The sequence below is a fragment of the Exserohilum turcica genome, assembly GCF_000359705.1.
Source record: "Exserohilum turcica Et28A unplaced genomic scaffold SETTUscaffold_6, whole genome shotgun sequence".
In the NCBI taxonomy this organism is placed as follows: Eukaryota; Fungi; Ascomycota; class Dothideomycetes; order Pleosporales; family Pleosporaceae; genus Exserohilum; species Exserohilum turcicum.
In genome coordinates, this window is record NW_007360277.1 from 541,679 (window position 1) to 563,137 (window position 21,459).

The window sequence follows — 21,459 nt, forward strand, 5'->3', positions numbered from 1 at the left end:
AACCACAATTATGAAGGCTCTGCCACCCAACGGGCGGCATCGGCATTTGATGGGAATTTCCTATCCATCCCCAACAGGGGTGCTGCTGCATCACAGATTGCCCACCTTTCCCCCATTATCTGCATCTGCATCTTGAGAATCCCATATTTCCTTGTCTCCGTCATTGCCCTTCAAATCAACTTTTTTTTACAAGGAACTTTCAGCACCAAGGAAAAGATACACAGTCTCACAATGGCAACGGATGACGTGATGATCCCCCAGCACGTGGGCATCTCTGAAGCGCCCCGCGATGTTGAAGCCATCAGGGCTCAGGAAAAGGCTTCAATCCTGCCATACTGGAACCCGGACGTTGCTTTCAAACTTGGGTACAACCTTCGCACAAGGCTGCTTACCCAAGAGCGACCTGCTGTTGTCGATATTTCCACCATCAGCACACCGCCCCATGTGCTTTTCCACGCCGTCAGTACCCATTCCCACTACTACTTGGACAGGGACAGACTGCGAAACGAGGAAATCAGTTGTATTAACAACTAAACAGGTAACGCATTCCGGCACAGCGCTGGACAATGACTTCTGGGTATCTCGGAAACGCGCAGCCGTCATCCGCTTCAACGCCAGTACATGGCGTCTGCAGAACCAGTTTGGTGGTGACGAAGAGGCGTTCAAGGCCAAGTCGGGGCTGGGCGAGACGGCAAAGGATTATGCCATCCACGGCGGTGGAGTACCCGTGTTCATCAAGAACTGTGACGGCCCTGTTGCCGTGGTTGTCGTGAGCGGCTTGAAGCAGTGGGATGACCACCAAGTTGTCATTGAGGAGCTGGGAAAGCTGTGTAAGCAGATGGAGAGGGGAAATGGGGAAGCGCCGATATAGCTGCGTGTGTAGGAAGTGGATAGAGTGAAGGGGAGTGAAAGCTTTGTTGTTGTGGACGGGCGATTACGTAGTACAGCAGGAGCAGAAGGAAGCTTTGATTGTGACTTCCTCGACACTACCGCTCGGTAGCTTGTGACGTAACCGTCCTGTAATGGAAGGAGCGGCATGAGAATGCATAGTCAGGTGACACAAGATGTAAAGGTAACATGCCTGCATATCATTACCAACACAAATCGCTCGCCCGCCAAAACATCACAACAGACATAACTTTTCGCGCCTGGCCGAGACTTCCATCTCCTCCAAGACTTGACAGTATCGCGCAGCTTGCAGGGTATACACGGAAACACCAAACTCCAAAGGCATGCACGAAGAATATAGTCTCCGTCTTAACCTTCCTCCGCATCCATTTGGTCACGTCCTCTTCTTCCGCCTTCGCCGCGACCCCGACCGCCACCTCTACCTCCGCGGCCACCCTTACCCCTCTGCTCGTGGAGATCCTTCATTTCTCTGACTGCTATCCTCTGTGCATCACTAACTCGCTCCATGTATACCATTGCCTCATCCTTGTTGATGACTTCTTCAGGAATTTGCTTGCCGAGCGCGTTTTCAATGCGTAGCCAGATCTCTAGATCGTACTGTGTGACAAAGGAAACCGCCTTACCCGACTTTCCGGCACGTGCTGTTCGGCCAACGCGGTGAACATATGTCTGTGAATCACTGGGCAGGTCGAGGTTGACAACGAGATCGACAGCGGGGATATCCAGACCACGGGCTGCTACGTCGGTGGCTACGAGAATGTCACGACTCTTGGACTTGAACTTGTTGAGCGCACCCAGACGGGCGGACTGCGAAAGCTGACCATGAAGAGGAATAGCGCCAAAGCCCAGAGTGCGGAGGAGGATTGCTATGCGTTGTGTCTCGTTGACGGTACGGGTGAAGATGATGGTGGGGTGGCCAATGTTGTCGTTCAAGAGATGGATGAGGAACAGGTCCTTGTTCTTGTGTGGGAGGAAGATGTATCGTTGGAGCAGCGTCGAAACAACCTGGTGCGATGAGCTGCTGATGCTCACGCGGACGGGATTTTGCAGGGCAGCTCGTTGCAGGCTTTCGACTTTGCTGCTCATGGTAGCTGAGAACAGATATGTGTGCCGTCCCTCCCTAGGGAGAACCTTCAAGATCTTGTCCAGTACGGGGCCAAAGTCAAGGTCGAGCAATCGGTCGGCTTCGTCGAGAACCATGTACTTGAGGTGCTTCAGGGAGAAGCCCTTGGTATTTTCCAGGTGGTCGAGTAAACGTCCTTGCGATTGTTAGTTTGTGTTAGAGCGTATGAATACTGCACCTACCGGGCGTGGCAACGATGATATGAGGCCTCTTGGACAGAGCAATGGCTTGAGGGACCATGTCCATGCCTCCGACCAGCGTCGCACACTTGACGTTGATGATGCTGCCGAGAGCGTCCACCTGTTGTGAAATCTGGTATGCCAACTCTCGCGTCGGCGCCAGAATCAGCCCAAAGAGTGGTTGTTGTTTCTCCAGCAGCGCCTGGAGGATGGGGAGGACGAATGCAGCTGTCTTTCCAGATCCCGTTTCAGCAAGTCCAATGACATCGCGTCCCTCAAGCGCTAGAGGTATAGCCTGGGCCTGAATGGGCGTCGGGTTCTTGAATTTGAGGTTTTCGCAGGCATCGCAAAGTTCTTCTCGTACGCCTAGGTCAGCGAACGTCTTCTTCGCCTCGTCTGCACCAGCTGTAGGAGCATCCGCTTCTCCCTCAGATGCAGGGTGACTTGCAGCACTCTGATATCCAGCACTGTCTGAACCATCCTCCTCTTGTTCCTCTTCGTCGTCATCGCTGGACTCGGGCTCTGGCGGTGGTGCTGGCTTCGCCGCAGCCTTCTTCGCGGGCGCATTCGACGGTCGGACTTTCTTCGAAGACGACGCAGCTACCGCGGCGGGCGCGTCCTCGTTCCGTTTTCTTTTCGCAAAGCCGGGCATTTTGCTGTGAAGAATGAGTTCTGAAAAGTCGTGCGCAAGTCGAGGTGATTCCGACTTGTCGGGACCATGAACTTTCGAAATCTTGGCAAAGCGGGTCGGACCCACAGAAAAGTTTCCAGTCCGCGACTGGGCGCGACAGAGAGCCATCTTCACCACATTGACGACGCCCCCAGTCGATCCCACGAACCAGCAACTGCTGTGCACATCTGCACAATTTGGCCGTCCGATCCCCCGAGACCTGCGATACGGAAACGAACTCGGTTTCGAGACAAAGCTCAGCTTTGAAGCTATAGCCCAGAGCAAGGACGACCGATTGAGCCGTCGCAATGGCCCGTGGAAGAGGAAGTGCGAGGAAGAAGCAGTCGGCAAAGGACAAGGAGTTGGCCAAGAAGTCGGTAGCGGGCCCTAAGTCGATGGTGATTCGCATTGGAGCACAAGAGTGAGTGGGCTTCTGCAAAAGCCTCCGTCAGGTCGCTCACAAACTTCAGAGTAGGAAAATCCGTGTCAGACCTGGTCAACGATGTCAGGCATTGCTTGGAACCCGATACAGCCATTAGGCTCAAGGAGCGGCGCGCAAACAAGCTCAAGGTAGGTTCTCTTACAAGCTGCACGTTCTGTTGGCTTGGCCCTGACGACTTGTAGGATTACCTGGTCATGTGTGGTCCGCTAGGTGTTAGTCATTTGCTTCTCTTCTCGAGATCAGAGAGCGGCAATACGAACCTTCGGCTCGCGCGCACGCCACGAGGCCCTACGCTCCACTTCCGTGTGGAAAACTACTCTCTCTGCAAAGATATTATCAAGGCGATGAAGCGTCCACGGTCCGGCGCAAGCGACTACCTGGTTGCGCCGCTGCTAGTCATGAACAACTTCCTGACCAGCGACAGCGAGAGGGAGAGGTTGGGAGAAAAGGCGCCACCAAAGCATCTCGAGAAGCTTGTGACGGACATGTTCCAGGGTCTTTTCCCGCCGATACAGCCGCACACCACGCCTCTCCATTCAATCAAACGAGTTCTCCTCCTCAACCGAGAAGCTCCCTCAGGCGAGACCGGCTCCATCAACATTAGCCTGAGGCACTATGCGATTACGACGAAGCAGGTGGGAATACCAAAGGCTATCCGAAGGCTATATGCCGCCGAGAAGCTCGTCGGAAGCAGGGAGAAGAAGAAGAGTGCACTGCCAAATCTCGGAAAGCTCGAGGATGTGGCAGACTACATGCTGGACCCCTCAGCAGCCGGCTACACCTCCGTCTCAGACACGGAACAGGATACGGATGCCGAGGTCGAAGTCACAGCACCCGTGCGGCAAAAGGTCCTCTCGCGACGTGAGAAGGAAAAGCTCAAAGCCGGCGACGCCACCTCGCACGCCCGCGCCCGTGGCTCCAAACCGCGTGTTGAGAAGCGCGCCGTCAAGCTCATTGAGCTCGGCCCCCGCATGCAGCTGCGCCTGACCAAAGTCGAAGAAGATGTCTGCGGCGGCAAGGTGCTCTGGCACGAATTCATCACCAAGACCAAGGCCGAAGAAAAAGAATTGGAAAAGAGGTGGACACAGCGAAACAAGGAGAAGGAGGAGCGAAGACGCATCCAGCGCGAGAACATTGAGAGGAAGAAAAAGGAAAAGGCTGCCAAGGCGGAGACTGCTGAGGAAGGAGAGGAGGGAGAGGAGGACGAGGAGATGGAGGACTTTGACGATTACGACATGGATGACGATGTTTGGCAGGATGCAGCGGACGCGGGCGAGGGCGAGGACGACGAAGATGAGGACGAGGAAATGGACGAGTGATTGATGTGGTTTGATGTAAAAAGTCTAATGATACCCCGGTCGACGCTTGCCATCACGTCCATGCCCCATACATGGGTTGAAAGTACAGATGCATATCAGTTGCTCAAGCCACCTTTGGCTTTTTGATAATCACTCTCTCGCCATCAGCACTCAACTCCCACCCCACGCCCTCCTGCACCAGTTCCTCCCACCGCCTCTCAGTCACCCGCTCGACAAACGCCCTATCGGCGCTCAGATACGCCTTTCCCAAACACTTGAGCGCATGAACTCGGACTCCGCCATCCGCCCACTCCATAACACTCCTCTGGTACCCATCTACAGCCCTACGCACCCTCCAAAACCCCACAAAATCATCGGCAACCAGGCATTTGAGCACAGTCTCGACTCTCCAGTCCTTGTAGCCATATTGCAGCTTCGTCTGGCGGGCGCCAGCGAAATCCGATTGGCGACACGCTTGGTCGAGGATCAGGAGGCCGACGAATTCATGGAGCGTCGAAGGGGGCAGGGGGTTCCGCGGGTGAATTGTGTTGAGGAGGGAGAGCAGCGATGGCAGATATGAAGCCCAGTCATGGCACAGGACGCTGACGTGGATGGCAAAAGTGTAGGCGCGTAGGGCAAAGGCGTCGGACCGGCTTGAGGCTGTGATGGCCTCACGGAGCTTGCGAAGGGACGCGAGTACTGTAGCTAGCTCCTGGATCGAGGGCGCAAAAGCCTTTTGTGGTATCGAGTGTGTAGAGGCAGGGGCCGAGGCCGAGGTAGAGGTTGTAGTGAGCGGAGGCGGCCTGGTGTTCTGGTATTCGGGAGGGGCGTGTTTGGAGAGAGACAGCGAGGAGAAGGAGCTTGTGAGCTTGGAGGTGGCATCGCTGCTCTTTGAATCGGCCGGAGCTGCTGGCGGTATGCTGACTGAGGCGAACAGACGGTCCAGTTCTTCGCGGTTGAGGGCACAGAGCTTCATGTAGCGCTCGGTAATGCGGTTGAAGTAGACTTCTTGTGTCTTGAAGTCATTGAGCCTGCGTTATAAGCATCTGCTGCCGAACATGAGGCTGAGGACATGGTACCGTGTCTCGCCTTTGCTGGGCAGCCCATATGTCTCGAGAATGTCTTCGCGGACAGGCTTGAGGCGGTTCCATGCGCCAGAGGCAGCGCGACGGCTGCTGGGACGCACGGGGTCGGTGGACTTCATGCCGGCAATGGATATAGTGACAGGGGGTGGAGAGATGTCACGTCACTCCGGGAGATGTTCTCAGCGTCGGCCTGGGTCGTTGCTGAGAGGTATTGCGACCCATGGTAGGCTTGGGTGAAAGCAGTCGGGCGACGCAAGAGGTAAGTACTTACGGACGCAAGGTGGGATGGAGGGGCAAGCGCCCGAGCTCGACGACGCGTGGGCCACGCCGCCGCCCTGCCGAGACGGCGCGATCTAGGCAGCAGATGCCATTCATCGTCTGTTGGGGGTTTGATTCTTGGAGAAATGGCCAGAAGGCCATGTGTTGTTTTCGCTGAATGAGGCATAGCCTGCCCATGGTCCCTGAAGTATAGTAGGCAGTTGGCTCGAGCAGTCCCCAAGGTAAGTAACCTGGCATTCCCAACACTCGATAATCTTCTAATTTACTTCAGGCTCCCCCTCCGCAGCACGCCATGGACAAGGTCGAGGAAGCAGCCTCAAAGGTGGCAGATGCCAGCAAAACACTAGAGAAAAGGGTCGAGGAAAAGCTCATACTCGTATGGGATGAGCTTTCGCCGTGGCAGCAGGACAACCACTACATTCGATCTGGTTACCGAGCACCGTCAAATTCCTACTCAAAGTCGTGGAAGAGCCTTGGATACTTGCACAACGAAACGGTCAACATCTACACCCATCTCGTCGGCGCCCTGCTGGCAGTCGTGGCCGGCATCTCTCTGTACATCATACTGGAACCGCGATACGAGACAGCAACAAGAGAGGACGTATGGGCATTCGGGTGCTACTTTGCCGGAGCAGTGGCCTGTCTCGGTATGAGCGGCACGTACCATACCATTCAGAACCATTCGCACGAGGTAGCAGTATGGGGCAACAAGCTGGACTATCTGGGCATCGTGTTTTTGATATGGGGGAGCTTTGTGCCAGTGCTGTACTATGCCTTCCGAGATGAGCCCGAGCTGAGGAAAACATATTGGGCCATGATTACGACGCTGGCGGCAGGGACATCGGTTGTGTCGACGCATCCCAAGTTCCGCACGCCGGCTCTGAGGCCGTTCCGAGCGCTCATGTTTGTGCTCATGGGCCTCTCCGCCGTGTTTCCCGTCCTTCACGGGGCTCGGCTGTATGGAGTCCAGCACCTGCGCAAGAGCATTGGACTGAACTGGGTCTTGCTGCAGGGCGTGTTGTACATTAGCGGTGCTGCCATCTATGCCGCCAGGGTGCCCGAGAAGTGGAGTCCAGGAAAATACGACATTTGGGGCTCTAGCCACCAGATCTTCCATGTGCTGGTCGTCCTGGCAGCCGCAAGCCATCTCGTAGGACTCATTCAGGCTTTTGATTATGAGCACGGCCAGAGAGTGGGCGAAATGAAGGTTGCGCTGGGGAGCACGGGGCCATAGCGCCTGGCCATATACGTAGCCGTATTATGTAGCGATGGGATGCGGCTGCGCAGTAGACAACGCGCGTTGGACTGGGTTCGGATTTCGAGGGAAAAAATGAACGCATACAGCCGTAGAGGGCGAGTTCTCTGTGGTGTGCAGCGTCGCCTGGCTCGCTCTCCTTCTTCGGTGGGCTTCTAGAATCTGCGCTTCAGCGCAAAAACGCAGCAAAAAAAGGCAGGACAGGGATGTCTTGGGCGATGCGAACGGCGCACAGACTGGCCGATGACGCCGTGGCCCGATCGGCCAGCCACCTTCCCCATGAAATGGTACGCGTGTGGGCCCGACTGGCCAATCAGCGCCCAGCTTCACAGCTACCGGTCTTGCAGCTCACTTCCCAGCACCCAGGGCCCTGACGTCCATTCCTCCGTTTTCTCTCTCATCTTCACGTCGCGTCTCTAACCACTACAAACCCATCTTCTCTACTTACCCAAGCATCGTTTCGAGCCCAACGCGCATATTTTTCCTTGCTACCCCGCTTCTGCGACGCCAGAAGCCATTTTGCGCTGCATAACGTCATCTCATACCACCACCTGCCATTCTAAAGCCGCGTGATACACACAATGACTGGCACAGAGATCCAGCAAGGAGACAAAGGTACGCGTATTCCCCTCCTCCTGTGACCGCGCAGCTTTTGAGCTGGCGCCGGCGCATTGCCACGTCCCGTCATGCGCAATGCGCTCACGAACGCGCATCCCTCGCGCATCCCGGCGCGTTCACCTGGTATTTGTCGCATCAAACATGACATCTCAGAGGATACGGAATGCGATTGCTGACGCGTTTTTATCAGTCTCGTGGAACTGGGGCTCAGGACAACCCAGCGGCACCGTTGCCGAGGTCAAGGACCAGGGCGAGATTGCCATTGAGTCTAACAAGGGTAACACCATCAAGAAAAATGCCGATCCTGAAAACCCTGCAGTTCATGTCGAGAGGTCAGGCAACGATGTCGTGAAGCGCGCTTCCGAGCTCCAGATTGACGAGAAAGCCGAAGGCGCCAACGGCGACTCGAAGCAGGAAGAGAAAAAGGAAGAGGCTGAAAAGCCAGACGAAAAGCCGGTAGAAGCGGAGGTAAAAGGCGACGAGAAGCCGGCTGAATCCGAGAAGAAGGACGAGGAAATGAAGGACGCGCCTGCCGCCGAGGAGAAGAAGGAGGAGGAAGCTCAAACAAATGGCGATTCCAAAGAAGAATCCAAAGACGAGCCCAAAGAGTCCAAGGAGTCCAAGGAGTCAAAAGAAGACGATAAGGACAAGGTAGCAGAGGACAAGGCTGACGAGAAACCGGAAGCTGATGCCAAAGAGGACGAGCCCAAGGCTGGCGACAAGCGCAAGGCCGACGAGTTGCCCGAGAAGACCAATGGTGCCGACAGCCATGCTGATGCTAAGAAGCCCGCCGAAAAGAAGGCAAAAACCGACGAGGCTGCGCCTGAGGGTGAAGGTAAGGATGAAGCCGAGGCCAAGCCAGCGCCCAAGAAGGGTGGCCGTCCCAAAAAGGAGAAGAAGGAGCCCGCAAAGAAGAGGGAACCCAAAAAAGCCGCCACTGCTGACGGCACGCCGCGCCGGAGTGGCAGGAACAAGGCTTAAACAGCCAATACATGCCTCTGGCCTCTGATCCTGCGAGCTTCAGCATCGACAAATGCATTCCCGCCTTTTAGTTTCAAATCCCTTGAAACGTGCATGGGAGTCGGACACTGTTTAACGCGGCGTTCACTTGGGCCAAGTTGGTGGGCGAGAGCAGAAAATAACAATCGAGAACCGAAATGAAGTAACGGCAATGGGTGGATGGATTGGCACTGACGGCGGCGGCGCTTTCGGTCGGGTCTTTTTTTCGTCTGCTCCTTTGGTCGCGTTATTTTCTGTTCCCTTGTTGTACAATAAGTCCTGCCAATGTTTCTTTTCGCTTTTTTATGGGAGGTGGGACAAGGGAATACGCTGAAGACAAAAAGGTATATTGAATGCGTGCTATGAACCATCATTGTTATATGCGCCGTTCCCTGTGATTGCCTGCTTGCTTGTCAGCCAAGTATGCTAATGAGGATGCGTCATTCGCAAGAGAAGCAACTCGTTTAGTATGGAAATACTCGTTCAAGGAGGTCCGTGAAAACCTCTCAGATCCGACTTGAAACTTGTGATTTTGAATATTCATCATTCGAGCAGAGTAGGCGAAGAAGACCAGTTCCACAAAGGAAAGACTTACTACTTGGATGGGCGCGATTGAGTGAAGGTATTGCTCTGTGTTGGTATGTATATGCAGGCTGGAGCATGCCATTGGGCCCTGTTTTGTGAGTTGGGTGTGGAAAACTTATCCTCTCTGATGGCGTTGTCTGGCTAGACATGCCACGTCGTAGGCTCTATGTTGCCATCCCATCGCCCCTTCATCATGAGGTCCGCTCAGCGTATTTCTTCCAAAACGCAATGCATAATGAGAAATACGAAATACTTATCCGCATCATAGGCTGGTATCGAAGGCGCTGGGTATCTGCATCTCTGGAGGAAGAGGGAAGCTTGGGGTAGGTGTCTGTCGCTCTTTACGGAGCGATGGCGCAAACCGCTTGGCGGGGCAAGGACCACCTTGGGTGGTGCCTCCCTGCTTGCACCTCTCCTCTTTCCTCACACATATCTCTCAAAGGCTTTCATGCCAACATGAAACGGCCTTGCTGTGCGCTCATTCAGTATATACGTCCCTGAAACTGGAGATGGCGCCATCTTCTTGCACTGCTGGGCCGAAGAAAAGGTAGGGCTGTTTGATTCAACTAACTTGAAGCAATGGAGAAAGGTTGGACCATCGAGCGAATAGGTGCGAACACCTGCAGTGAATGATTGGTTCACATATGTGTGGAATGCCTGCTGCATTGACAGCCCATAACTACTGAGCTGCTAAAAGATATTGATACAACTTTCCTTGGTACAACTTAGCAATGTCACGCCGTTGTTCAAGATTTTCCGATTTTACATCGTCAATTTACTATTTGTGAATGGATTTACCAACGATTGGGGCAGCCATCTACACCTTCACTTTCACCGCCCATCGCCTTCCTATACAGGCCCATCGGCTAAACAGAAAGCTCACCAAACTCAACCCAAGAACAGCGCAAAAGAAGGCCACCATTGGCTGAGGTCCAACCGACTGCACAAGCTCACCACTAATCGGAATACAGACGAGGGTTGCCAAAGAAGCAATGAAATACATACTTCCATAGTAACGGCCAAACTCTTCTGCCCTGCATAACTGTCCGACACATGCAGGTGTAAGGGCCATCCAAGAGCCTGTACCAAATCCGAAGAGGGCTGCAAAAGCATACAGTGCTGCGAGCGACGTAGTACCAAGAGGCAACCAGAGCACCAGCATCCACAGCAGCGTGAACAGGATCATGACGAAGAGCGTGTTGAAGCGGCCAATCTTGTCAGCGACGTATCCGGGAAGCAAACGCCCAAGACACGAGACTCCGTTGAGTACTGCAATCAGATAGAATCCGGTATCAGGCGCGAAGTTTGTGCTGAGCGTGGCGTATGTCGGCATGATGCCCAAGCCTCCAAAGAGAACAACTTCGAAGCCGAAGACACTGAGCGTGAACAGGCTGAGTCTGAGGTCACCATAGATTGAAAGTGAGATGATGGCTTTCTTCTTCGCATCCGCTGAGGGTGGAATGCGAGCTTTCATCAAAATATTGGCGATGATGAGACAAACCAGGAACATGAAACCAATAATGCGCAGCGACCAGGCGTATCCGTATCTTGGGAGAGTTGTCCGCAGCACCAGGGGAATGATCAAACCGCCCCCAGAGCTACCCATCATGGCGATACCTTGTGTGAGAGCCCGTCGCTCTTTGAACCAATGCGCGACTACTGCTAAGCTCGTAGTAGTCAGTGCTGCGCCAGAGAAGCCACCCAGGACGCCACAGCAAAGCATCATCTGCCAGAACTTATCGCACTCGGCCAACAGAAAGATCATGATCAGGAATGTCATGCTTCCCGTCAGTGCGATCCATCGGGGTCCATATCGATCGAATAGCGGTCCTACCCAGATGCCCAGTCCAAGCGTCAGATAGACAAACACGGATGGAATCCAGCCTATATCTCGCGCCGACATATGTGATAGCTGATGCTGGCCCCAATAGTCTTGCAGCGTACCTATCGAAACCATGAAGCCAAAGGAGGGAAATAGAGCCAGCCATGCTGAAACGACAACGAGCCATGCGCGCAGCCCGCCCTCGGGGAAGTCGTCTTCAGCATCGACAACCGGTATTCCAGACTCTTCATCCAGTTCATCTATAGGCCGAGTTCGATGCGATCGTGTGGGTGCATGGGATCGAATCTCTGCTTCCTGATGGGAAGATTTCTTTTCAGCTTCCGTCTCCATCCTCGATCGACCCGTCAATTTCGACACTGTTCGTCGCAGTGGATCCCAAATCTCCTCGGGCTCTGTATACGGTCTTCCATCGCTCGGCATGTTCTGCATCTGAACTGTTGGGTTCGCGACTGGATCCATACTGGTGCCAATTCGCCCTCTCTTATCTCCTGCGAAAAATCTGATGGTCTATCGAAAGGTTAAGGTTGCGTCAAGCGTCCACAGTATGAATCCAGACTCTAGAAAAATCTTCACAGTTATAAGGGAGAAGATTCTGGTACTTGACCAGTCCGCAAACATTTTACATCACAATTGCAAGCTGTGGCCCGGAATATTATACTACATCTAGTAGAGTGGTGCTTGGCAGCCTACGACAACGCCAGCGATGCCACCTTACAAATGCACTGAGAGCGTGTTAGGCGTTGACAACACCCTACATGTGCATCTTTATGCACGCCCTATCGGTGAAAAGGTTATCTAGCGGACCGCCCTTTTGTCAAGGCCCTTCTGGGCATGCCCCGCACGCCCAACGACACCGTTGGCTAGTGTATCCATGCACGTCGGAATAAGGCCACTACTCCGAACATTCCCAACGTCAATATTAGATTCCGAGATTGCTTTCTTGGCTTCAAGATTACGCAATGCCTTCGGATTTAAGCAATAGAAGATATCTGCAACGCACAAACAAGTAAAGAAATTTATATTAGAAAGGCCTGCGAGGCTGCGGGGCAGATGACTACGCCGTACCTTGATGATGGAAGTCGTAACTATCAGGGCCTATCCCTGTGATCCCGTCCTACATGGGGATCTTTGACCAGATTTATTCTGCCCTGGTTTGATCTTTGGGTTGGTTGCTCTGGTCATTGGCGCGATTCCCATGAAGATGGATGCATGCTCGGACTGCCACCTTGGCAAAAATCACATGATAAACATCGGAAGTCTCATTACCAAGAGCTAACAGCAGCTTTGAGTACACTTTCAAAGTTCATGGTACAGTGCTGCTGCATGTGTCTCGTTGGAATATGCAGTGGGTTATGAGCGTAGCCCATGAACAAAGATGGCGAAGATGTCGACGTCGATGCTGACACCCACATCAACGGGGCCCCATTATAGATGCGAGGTGAGCTATGGAATGATCTTACTGTTATAGCAAGCTAACATCACTTTCTAGTTGCCGTGGACACGTTTCTGTGACTCTTGGCCCTCTTCCTTGAGTCACGGTCTTCTATCATTACTTTTCGCATCCATGGCACGACATGACGGCGACATTCTATCTTCCTTACATGTATCATCCAATACGTACCATCACAAGCGATAGCACTAACGCTCACTCAAAGGAACCAGCACTCAGTGCGTGAAGTTTCAAGTCCGAATCCTTTATTTCCTGTTTGGGTAATTTGGTCAAGTGTCGATCACGGTGACTTTCATCCAACGAGGGCTCAACGCCAGAAGGCAACACTTGACTTGCTGTCGCGGCTGGCGCGGGTCTGGAATATGTGGCGAGTGTCGCTGAGGGGCTGACCTGGCTGCGCCACATGTTTTATTTTCCGCAGTGAGTCGAACAGAGGACAGAACCAACAAAAAACATGCCCTCTTGTGTTGAGGTCAACGTGACACGAGTATCGAGACTTGGTCAAGTCTATCCCCAGGCAAGACCAAATCGAACGGAGCAAAGGGTTGTGCGAGGAGACCACCATCGTTCCGTCATGCCACACGCAGGGATCCTGCAACACCTCGTATTCACTATCACGGTCGTGATTATGCACTCCCGCTATGACGCTCGAATCGTGTTGGTGGCGGTCTGCCTGTTGCCAGGCCAGCCACTGCATGGTCCGGGTGATATGGATTTTCGCCTGTGCCTGTACTTCAGCACGAGTCATTCACATGCCCATCTTGAGTCTTTCCAATTGCAAGGAGAGCAATACCTACCAATGAGCCTGCGGAAGGCCAAAGGGGCCTAAGCATTCGAGCCTTACCTCTGTTGGCAGCCAGGACGTTCGAGATCTCCACGAAGCCAATTTATCCGCTGATAAACAGAAAGCCCGCCACTCAGGATGATGCACTAGGCTCAGCGCGTGCATTCGCTCCGCAGCAACAAGCATCGGGGCGTTCTCGTAAGACATGGCTTGGGCAAGGCTTGTTACTATACATTTGCGCCACATGGCGTCGTCGGGTTGCTGAGAATACCATGAGACTGCTTACGACCAGTGGGAATGGCTCCACGCCCACAAAATTACGACAAACCCCTTGTGGTTTACTCCAGACGCTCATAGAAGGCAGCAGCCGATGACTGGTGGAAGAACAGAAAAATTGGGTCTGCGGAGATCGCCATCCCCCAACAGCCACCAAAGGTGGAGTCTGGGGTCGGCAACATTCCTCTAGACGATAGCGACGTAGATGCCGGGGGGAAACGCTTGCCGATGCCGCCACACAGGCCTCAGGCTTTTGCCATAGAAAAGCCGACCTCTCCCTTTCTTCAGGCAAGCCAGTCAACCCAGTGAGCTGCGACGATAGCCAAGATGCCGTCCACATTCTTCAAGAACCGCAGAGTCTACCTGCTGACGGGCGTTGCCTACATGGGCTCGCTGCTCTTCGGTGCGTCCACAAACCCCTAGTCGCATCCAACACGAAGCTGATGTCACAACAGGTTACGACACTGGAGTCATGGGCAGCATTCTTGCGCTCAAGTCTTTCAAAAGGGACTTTGGCTTACCGACAGACTCGTCTGGCTTCGCCGACTCGAAAAACGCCTCAGTCTCTTCCAACGTGGTGTCGCTGCTTACAGCAGGATGCTTCTTCGGTGCCATCGGAGCCGCATGGCTTAACGAGCGCTTCGGCCGACGGTACTCTCTCATGGGCTTGTCTTTGGTCTTCCTCATCGGTGCTGCCATCCAGACGGGTGCCCACCACGAAATCGGATTGATCTACGCTGGTCGCGTCATTGCTGGTCTCGGTATTGGAGGGATGTCTTCGATCACGCCCGTGTTCGTATCTGAGAGCGCTCCTCCAGCCGTCCGAGGACGCATAACAGGACTCTTCCAAGAATTCCTCGTCATCGGCAGCACATTCGCCTACTGGCTCGGATACGGTGTGAACCTACACATGCCTAGCACCACCAAGCAATGGAGAGTTCCTGTATCGATTCAGCTTATTCCCGGTGGGTTCATGCTACTCGGACTATGCTTTCTAAAGGAGTCTCCCCGTTGGTTGATGTCCAAAGGAAGGCATGAAGAGGCTGTCGATTCTCTGTGTTTCATTCGCTGCGAAACACCCGACAACCCAGAGATACAGCAGGAACTGGCCGAGATCCGCGCAGCGGTTGAAGAGGAGCTGAATCAAACAGAGGGAATTACATGGAAAGAGTGTCTTCTCCCCGGCAACCGATATCGATTCATAACCGGATTTGTTCTCATGTTCTGGCAGCAATTTAGTGGAACAAACTCGATTGGTAAGTGTTCTGTGTCCTGATTCAAAAAGACTCACTAACTCTCCAGGTTACTATGCACCGCAAATTTTCCAAGCGATCGGTGTATCCAAGTCCAATGCTTCGTTATTCGCGACTGGTATCTACGGTACGGTCAAAGTCATCACGACTGGAATTTTCCTCATCGTAGGCATCGACTTTATCGGCCGGAAAAAGTCTCTCATGGCTGGTGCGTTATGGATGGCGTCTATGATGTTTATCATTGGAGCAGTGCTCGCAACCCATCCCCCAGATCCTAGCGCATCTTCTGTCAGCTCTGCATCCATGGCCATGGCAGCCATGATCTACCTTTATGTCATTGGGTACTCAGCCTCATGGGGCCCAGTTCCATGGGTCTATCTCTCAGAGATCTTCCCGACCCGTCTCCGTTCCTATGGCGTAGGAATGGGTGCATCGACCCAGTGGCTCTTCAACTTTGTCATCACCAAAATTACCCCGGCCGCAGTCAACGGCATCGGCTGGAGGACATTCCTGATGTTTGGAATCTTCTGCCTTGCCATGGGCGTCTTTGCTACTTTCTTCATCAAAGAGACCAAGGGCAAGAGTCTGGAAGAAATCGATATTCTCTTTGGAGATGTGTCAGCTGAGCAACGTATCCGGGATGTTGAAGCGAGCATGAAAGAGGAGCAGCGAAAGCACTCTGTGAATTATACTGAGGATGCTACCGAGCTTGGAAACCGAGCAGGCAAAGACTGAAAAGGTTAAACTGAGAGTGTCTTGGTCTTGCGGTGACGCCTGAGGTGATCGGTTTTTAACAAGGTACCTACAAATTCAGGAGTATACAAAATTGAGATGTCCATAAACCCTGTATCGTCTACTTTCAACCTGATTTTCGGCAGAAAGACGATTCCTAGCAGTGTTGGAAGTTCAACAGGTGTAAATGGGCTCGACCTAGCTGGACGACAAGAAATTCATTGATTATTCACGTACCCAGATTCCCGATCGAGCTCACTTGGACATTCAGTGCTCTGAAATCTTAATTTTGTTATTCTAGCATAGCAACAGGCCTTTCAGTTTCCTTGTCGAAGATGTCGAAGTTGGAGCTTATGCCAAGGCGCTTTATCCGAAAGGACGATACATCAGCGATGGAGCTTTTATCGGAGGTTGATCCTTGACCATCCGAAATTCGCACAAGAAGAAATCCACCCAGAGTGGCAGCACCTCAACACATATCCCCAATGGGATGGTCCCATGGCACATTTCAGTCTTCATTGAGTGTCTCGGTCCGTTTCAGACCACCCACCTGTTGGCGCGATCTCGTTAACGCACAGAACAAAAAAAGTTCAACTGGAAACTGATCATCCCTTTACTGCGGCCCCACCGGAAGCCCCCTGTGTATCCAGTGTACTAATAACCCATGTATGTTTATTCATAATGACTCATTTTGAGTAAATCGCACTCTACTTTGGTCTTTGAACAGATTTATAGTCGCCATATAAGCTGCTTTACACCTCCTTTGGATAAACATCATTCACCGTTGTCTATTCTATATTAACTGACCAATGCTATATTTCCTAAATGTCGTTCGACTTTCTTTTCGGTTTCCGCACTTGGACATTGGTATTTATCTTGGCTAGCACGTACCTATTCCGCTCAAGACGACGATCACCCTTCCCCCCTGTCAACCAATACCCAGGCGACTTTCTTAACCGCAAAGCGTATCGCGAGTATAGCCAGAATGCTGAGTCATTAATCGCCCAAGGCCTCGCAAAACATAAAGGCCCCATTACCCTCCGCGCCCCCAATGCGGAAAAAATTATCCTACCAGCCTCGCTTACTGCCTGGGTCAAGTCCAACAAAGACCTCGACCATCGAGAGCTTGTCCGGCAAGACTTCTATGCTGGGCTACCGGGGTTTGAGGTGCAGGATGCATTGCACTCGCGTGGAGACCTGCTTTTGGACATGGTTCGAACCAAGTTGGGCCAAAATGACAGCATAATGCCAACCGTGAATGCTAGTCTGGCAAAAGCCATGCAGATTCACTTCGGGGAGGGAGAGGACTGGCATCCCATCGACTGGCAAAAGGACACAACGGGCATCATCTCACGCGCAGCATCTTCAATCTTTATTGGCCCGGAATTGTGTGATGACCCAGAATGGCTGGAGATTATCCAGGGCTACGTCGGTGCTTTCTTCACGGCAGTCAATGAGTTGCACGCCTATCCCGCATGGACGAGACCCATTGTACAGAGGTTTCTGCCAAACGCAGCTAATTGTCGAAAGTATATGGCCCGGGCTCGTGTCATTACGAAGGAATTGCTCGAAAAAAGGCAAAAAGAAATCAAAAAGGCACAGCTCGAGGGCAGGGCTCCCCCGGAGTACAACGACGCCTTGACATGGACGCAAGCAGTATCTGACTCTACATTGGATCCGGGCGAGATCCAGCTATCACTGGCAATGGCTGCGCTTTTTACTACCAGTGAGCTGTTTCGGCAGGTCTTGATCGATATTGCTTCCAATCCTAGCATCATTGAGCCATTGAAACAAGAGATTTTGCAACAGATTTCGACACATGGTATCACGGTCGCTGCCACCAATAACATGGTCTTGATGGATAGTGTTCTGAAAGAGTCCCAAAGGTTATCGGCTGCTTGCGGTACGTGCTTGCTTTCGTTCTATCCTATGCCATTGCTAACGTATCCAATCTAGTGGGGCTCGAACGCGTAGCTTTGAAAGATCTGACAATGCCCGATGGCAACAAGCTTCCCCGTGGCTCACATATCATGGTCGATTGCCAAGATCTATGGAACCCAGCCGGATATCCCAACCCCGAGCAGTTTGACGGTTACCGTTTCCTGCGCAAGCGCGAGGCGGGCGACAAATTCAGTCAATTCGTCCAGTCTGGCCCAGACTACAGCGTATTTGGTGGTGGCCGCCACACCTGTCCTGGACGCTATTTTGCCAACAACGAACTTAAACTCGCCATGGCTCACATCCTCCTTAAATATGATATCCGCGTGGCAAACAGTCATCAATCGAAGCCCATGCAAATGGGTGTGTACAGAATGGTTGACCCAGTGGTTCCGTTCGAGGTACGAAGGATGAAGACGGAGGTACCGGAGATACTTGGATAGACGTTTGACTTTTAGGTGTACTATACGCATATTGTATTGAACGAGCATTGATCTGGGTTAGAAGTCTGCTTGGTCCAGCATTTACTTGGGTCGTTAAGTCCAGAAGAGTTTTTGTATAGAATCTGCATGAAAGGACGATTAGCACAACAAAATAAAATTTCAAACAGGGCTTCTTAGCCGAATTTGGTTTTATAAACTACATTATAAGTATTAAGTGCAAACTTTACCTCATAGAGATGGCTGTATGACTAAAATTTCCAAAGTGTTTCGATGTTGAATGTGTGTCATGTGATATCAGATTACGTGGTGTTCGGTTCCTATTTGTTTCGTAATGGAGCAATCTCACCACCTCCAGTCCATAGCAGAATATTACAACAGCAGAAGATTACATACATTCCAAGCAACTCTGCCCTATCTCATACCTGAAAACAAGTTCGATCGGACCATTGCACCAACTTTTGACTTTCTAGGCTTGTAACTTGTGTCATCTACTACGAAGTCGTCTTCGTCAGAATCTCCCACGAGCTTATGATTTGACTTGGTTTTTGTCATTTCTCCACGCGTACGAGGCCTGCTAACCTGAACAGGCCTTTTTGCTGGAGTTGCTCGCGGGATTGTTGCTGATTTGCGCTCGGATCGCGTGATATAGGACTGCTTGGTTAGTGAGGCAGGTTTTGGTGTTTCTGCCTTCTCCTCATCATCAGGTATACGAACACGCTTCCTGATTCGAATTCCCTCCCCTTCGGTACAGGAAGGAAGTCTAGGTGGGGTGCCGGAATTGGAAGAGTATCCAGAATCAGACTCTTGACTGTACTTCCGCTTCCCTTTCTCCATGGAGATTGGCCGTTGTGCATCAGCAGCAGGCTTCAGCTCTTCTGTCTTCTCAACCAGAATCCTTTCGATAATCATCTGATCAGCTTTGGTACATGCCTCTTGCGTAGTTGTTGGACCATTCTTGGATCTCTTTACAGTCGTCCGGGATGCGGGGGCTTTCGAGGCAGGTTTGCGGCTGCAAATGGGCTTCCCCTTGGCTTCCTGGAGGATAGAGAGGAAAGATGACATCTTTGGGATGAAAATTTCGGTATTTGTTGTTGATTGCTTTCCCGTAAAAGCTGTTATCGAAAAGCTAGGTTGGGTTGCTTTGTAATGAAGACAACGTAGACTAGAGGGGGTCTCTTAGTGCAGAGTAGTCTTTTGCGATATCTGAATAGAGAAGCGTAACAAGAAAGGGATAGTGATGAAGATATGCTGAAAGAGCACGTAGTTATGGACGCTGCTGGGCGTCAAATATATAATTCCAGATATCGATAGACGTTACGTTAACCCAATCATCCAGCTTTCATTTTAAAGCGTGAAAAGACTTTACATGTTACCTAACCAGCAAATCATAGGATTTAACAGTATTATTACCTTGAACCTTTGGATTACTTGTATGTAAGCGGTAATGAGAATTATATAAAACACCTATGATTGGATGAAAATTGAAATAATCAAAACGTGAGGCATCTAGCAGGTTCAAGTGTGCTGGGGAGACACGAATGCAAAGTTTGGTTTGTGGGATCTACAACCATGGTACGTAAGCAAGGCTATACGTCTGTCTCCTGATTGGTTCTAAGCTGCTCAAGAAACCATAGATGCGCGGCAGCGAGTAATATCAATAAGAGATCAAGCTACTATCACTAGTTTTACTGCTTGTATTCATGTGAACCATGGTTCGTCAAAGTTCTATCCAATTACAACAAACGCGCCTATCAAGCACACCGGGATGTACAGCTTCTCAATCCTCTGTCATTAACTCCAATCATGAATTTTATTTATCAAAATCCGGGTTCTCCTTTCTCTTGCGAATGAAACGCACAATGGCATCCCCTCCCGTGAACAACGGCCCGATGTTGGCCAAATTCGGGTTTAGTCCAGAGCAATATAGGGCCGGCGGGATAAGCAGACAATACATAGGATGCATGGCTAGAAGCTACTGGTTAGGCAGATATGGCAATGTCCTTCCAATAAGACTCACAGCCGTTCCTATCAACTTTTACACAAATGAAGGGTACGGCCGATATCACGTGACCAACTGTAAATGCACCGGCTTACTAAGTTTCGGACCGTGAGATTAAAACAATCATTCCGCTTATCCACGCATTGAGTTTTTTGGAGCATGATCAAGCAACTTTCTCCGGGGTAGGACACTCCCAAGCTGATCATGTGGGGTGCAGTGACGATGAACGCGGGTCGGCAAAACCAACCGCCGACGGCCCTTGTTGTTTGTCCTGTTTGCATCTCTAGTAGCCAGCATTCTGGCCAGACAGCAGCATCAAGTCACGTCTAACTACTTCGCGCGCACTGCAACTACGCCCATTACTTCAAGCAACTCTCCATCACACTTCTATTCATAGTGAACCCGCCCCGAACACCCCCGACCGCGTCTCGTTGCTTGAAACGGCTCTCAGTGGCGGCAACTCCGTATACACATACCAATAGCGGCGGACCAGACATAGGGAGAACACAATGGGCGGATACCTATCAACGTTCACAAAGCTGATATGGGCAAAGAAGGAGATACGGATATTGATTCTGGGGCTTGTGAGACAGCTTCAAGCCAGGCCAAAGGCGTACACGGCGCTGATTACCAATGCAGGATAATGCTGGCAAGACAACACTACTATACAGACTCAAGGTGTGCATATTCCACCGCGAAGCAGAGCGAGGACTAACAACGGGCAACAGATTGGCGAAGTAGTCACAACAATACCAACAATAGGCTTCAACGTCGAGTCGGTAACATACAAGAACCTGAATTTCAACGTCTGGGTACGTGTCTTCCGACCGCCCTTGGTCACGCCATGGCAGCATTCTAACGGTCTCTCAGGACCTAGGAGGCCAGACCTCGATCCGCCCGTACTGGCGCTGCTACTATGCCAACACGGCCGCCGTAATATTCGTCATTGACAGTACCGACATTGAGCGCCTCACGACTGCTTCTGAAGAACTCCGCGCCATGCTCAACGAAGAAGAACTCCGCGACGCTGCGCTCCTCGTCTTCGCGAACAAACAGGATCAACCAGGCGCAAAGGGCGCGGGCGAGATTAGCGAGGCGCTGCGGCTCGGCGAGCTCAAAGATAGGAATTGGAGCATTGTCGCGTGCAGTGCTGTCGACGGAAGGGGTGTGCAGGAGGGCATGGATTGGCTGGTGAGCAACGTGGGAGAGGGAAACAACTGAGCCCAGAGGTAGAGCAGGGTCGAGATGATCGAAGAACAGAATCAACAGAGTACTGGACATGAAGATGACGCGGCACAC

The 21,459-nt window shown here is 52.0% G+C and overlaps 11 protein-coding genes across 11 annotated transcripts; 7 read left to right on the forward strand and 4 right to left on the reverse strand.

Moving 5' to 3' along the window:
• The first annotated feature begins 188 nt into the window (after window positions 1-188).
• Window positions 189-953, forward strand: SETTUDRAFT_140704 (uncharacterized protein). The gene is made up of 2 exons (XM_008031456.1): window positions 189-459; window positions 539-953. The coding sequence occupies exons 1-2, from the start codon at window positions 232-234 to the stop codon at window positions 869-871; spliced, it is 561 nt and encodes a 186-aa protein (XP_008029647.1). The 5' UTR covers window positions 189-231; the 3' UTR covers window positions 872-953.
• Window positions 954-1,089: 136 nt separating this feature from the next.
• Window positions 1,090-2,863, reverse strand: SETTUDRAFT_180837 (uncharacterized protein; the record flags this gene model as incomplete). The annotated part of the gene is made up of 2 exons (XM_008031457.1): window positions 1,090-2,168; window positions 2,215-2,863. The coding sequence occupies 2 exons, from the start codon at window positions 2,861-2,863 to the stop codon at window positions 1,258-1,260; spliced, it is 1,560 nt and encodes a 519-aa protein (XP_008029648.1). The 3' UTR covers window positions 1,090-1,257.
• A 231-nt stretch (window positions 2,864-3,094) lies between these two features.
• On the forward strand, window positions 3,095-4,642 carry SETTUDRAFT_43487 (uncharacterized protein; the record flags this gene model as incomplete). The annotated part of the gene is made up of 3 exons (XM_008031305.1): window positions 3,095-3,302; window positions 3,352-3,451; window positions 3,506-4,642. The coding sequence occupies exons 1-3, from the start codon at window positions 3,190-3,192 to the stop codon at window positions 4,640-4,642; spliced, it is 1,350 nt and encodes a 449-aa protein (XP_008029496.1). The 5' UTR covers window positions 3,095-3,189.
• SETTUDRAFT_165044 (uncharacterized protein) lies at window positions 4,643-5,952 on the reverse strand. The gene is made up of 2 exons (XM_008031458.1): window positions 5,701-5,952; window positions 4,643-5,652 (listed from the first exon to the last, which is right to left on the reverse strand). The coding sequence occupies exons 1-2, from the start codon at window positions 5,823-5,825 to the stop codon at window positions 4,746-4,748; spliced, it is 1,032 nt and encodes a 343-aa protein (XP_008029649.1). The 5' UTR covers window positions 5,826-5,952; the 3' UTR covers window positions 4,643-4,745.
• Window positions 5,953-6,254: 302 nt separating this feature from the next.
• SETTUDRAFT_165047 (uncharacterized protein) lies at window positions 6,255-7,515 on the forward strand. Its single transcript, XM_008031459.1, has one exon. It carries the CDS (start codon window positions 6,278-6,280, stop codon window positions 7,217-7,219), a length of 942 nt encoding a protein of 313 aa, XP_008029650.1. The 5' UTR covers window positions 6,255-6,277; the 3' UTR covers window positions 7,220-7,515.
• A 186-nt stretch (window positions 7,516-7,701) lies between these two features.
• SETTUDRAFT_165048 (uncharacterized protein) lies at window positions 7,702-9,225 on the forward strand. Its single transcript, XM_008031460.1, has 2 exons — window positions 7,702-7,855; window positions 8,049-9,225. The coding sequence occupies exons 1-2, from the start codon at window positions 7,822-7,824 to the stop codon at window positions 8,837-8,839; spliced, it is 825 nt and encodes a 274-aa protein (XP_008029651.1). The 5' UTR covers window positions 7,702-7,821; the 3' UTR covers window positions 8,840-9,225.
• A 1,034-nt stretch (window positions 9,226-10,259) lies between these two features.
• On the reverse strand, window positions 10,260-11,744 carry SETTUDRAFT_95598 (uncharacterized protein; the record flags this gene model as incomplete). Its single annotated transcript, XM_008031461.1, has 1 exon — window positions 10,260-11,744. The coding sequence occupies one exon, from the start codon at window positions 11,742-11,744 to the stop codon at window positions 10,260-10,262; it is 1,485 nt and encodes a 494-aa protein (XP_008029652.1).
• Window positions 11,745-14,122: 2,378 nt separating this feature from the next.
• Window positions 14,123-15,993, forward strand: SETTUDRAFT_140718 (uncharacterized protein; the record flags this gene model as incomplete). The annotated part of the gene is made up of 3 exons (XM_008031462.1): window positions 14,123-14,198; window positions 14,251-15,051; window positions 15,098-15,993. 3 exons carry the CDS (start codon window positions 14,123-14,125, stop codon window positions 15,781-15,783), a joined length of 1,563 nt encoding a protein of 520 aa, XP_008029653.1. The 3' UTR covers window positions 15,784-15,993.
• Window positions 15,994-16,605: 612 nt separating this feature from the next.
• Window positions 16,606-18,212, forward strand: SETTUDRAFT_34108 (uncharacterized protein; the record flags this gene model as incomplete). Its single annotated transcript, XM_008031236.1, has 3 exons — window positions 16,606-17,683; window positions 17,737-18,119; window positions 18,177-18,212. 3 exons carry the CDS (start codon window positions 16,606-16,608, stop codon window positions 18,210-18,212), a joined length of 1,497 nt encoding a protein of 498 aa, XP_008029427.1.
• A 360-nt stretch (window positions 18,213-18,572) lies between these two features.
• SETTUDRAFT_22533 (uncharacterized protein) lies at window positions 18,573-19,223 on the reverse strand (the record flags this gene model as incomplete). Its single annotated transcript, XM_008031154.1, has 1 exon — window positions 18,573-19,223. The coding sequence occupies one exon, from the start codon at window positions 19,221-19,223 to the stop codon at window positions 18,573-18,575; it is 651 nt and encodes a 216-aa protein (XP_008029345.1).
• A 1,446-nt stretch (window positions 19,224-20,669) lies between these two features.
• SETTUDRAFT_22534 (uncharacterized protein) lies at window positions 20,670-21,381 on the forward strand (the record flags this gene model as incomplete). The annotated part of the gene is made up of 4 exons (XM_008031155.1): window positions 20,670-20,744; window positions 20,800-20,838; window positions 20,889-20,972; window positions 21,031-21,381. The coding sequence occupies 4 exons, from the start codon at window positions 20,670-20,672 to the stop codon at window positions 21,379-21,381; spliced, it is 549 nt and encodes a 182-aa protein (XP_008029346.1).
• Between the last annotated feature and the right edge of the window lie 78 nt (window positions 21,382-21,459).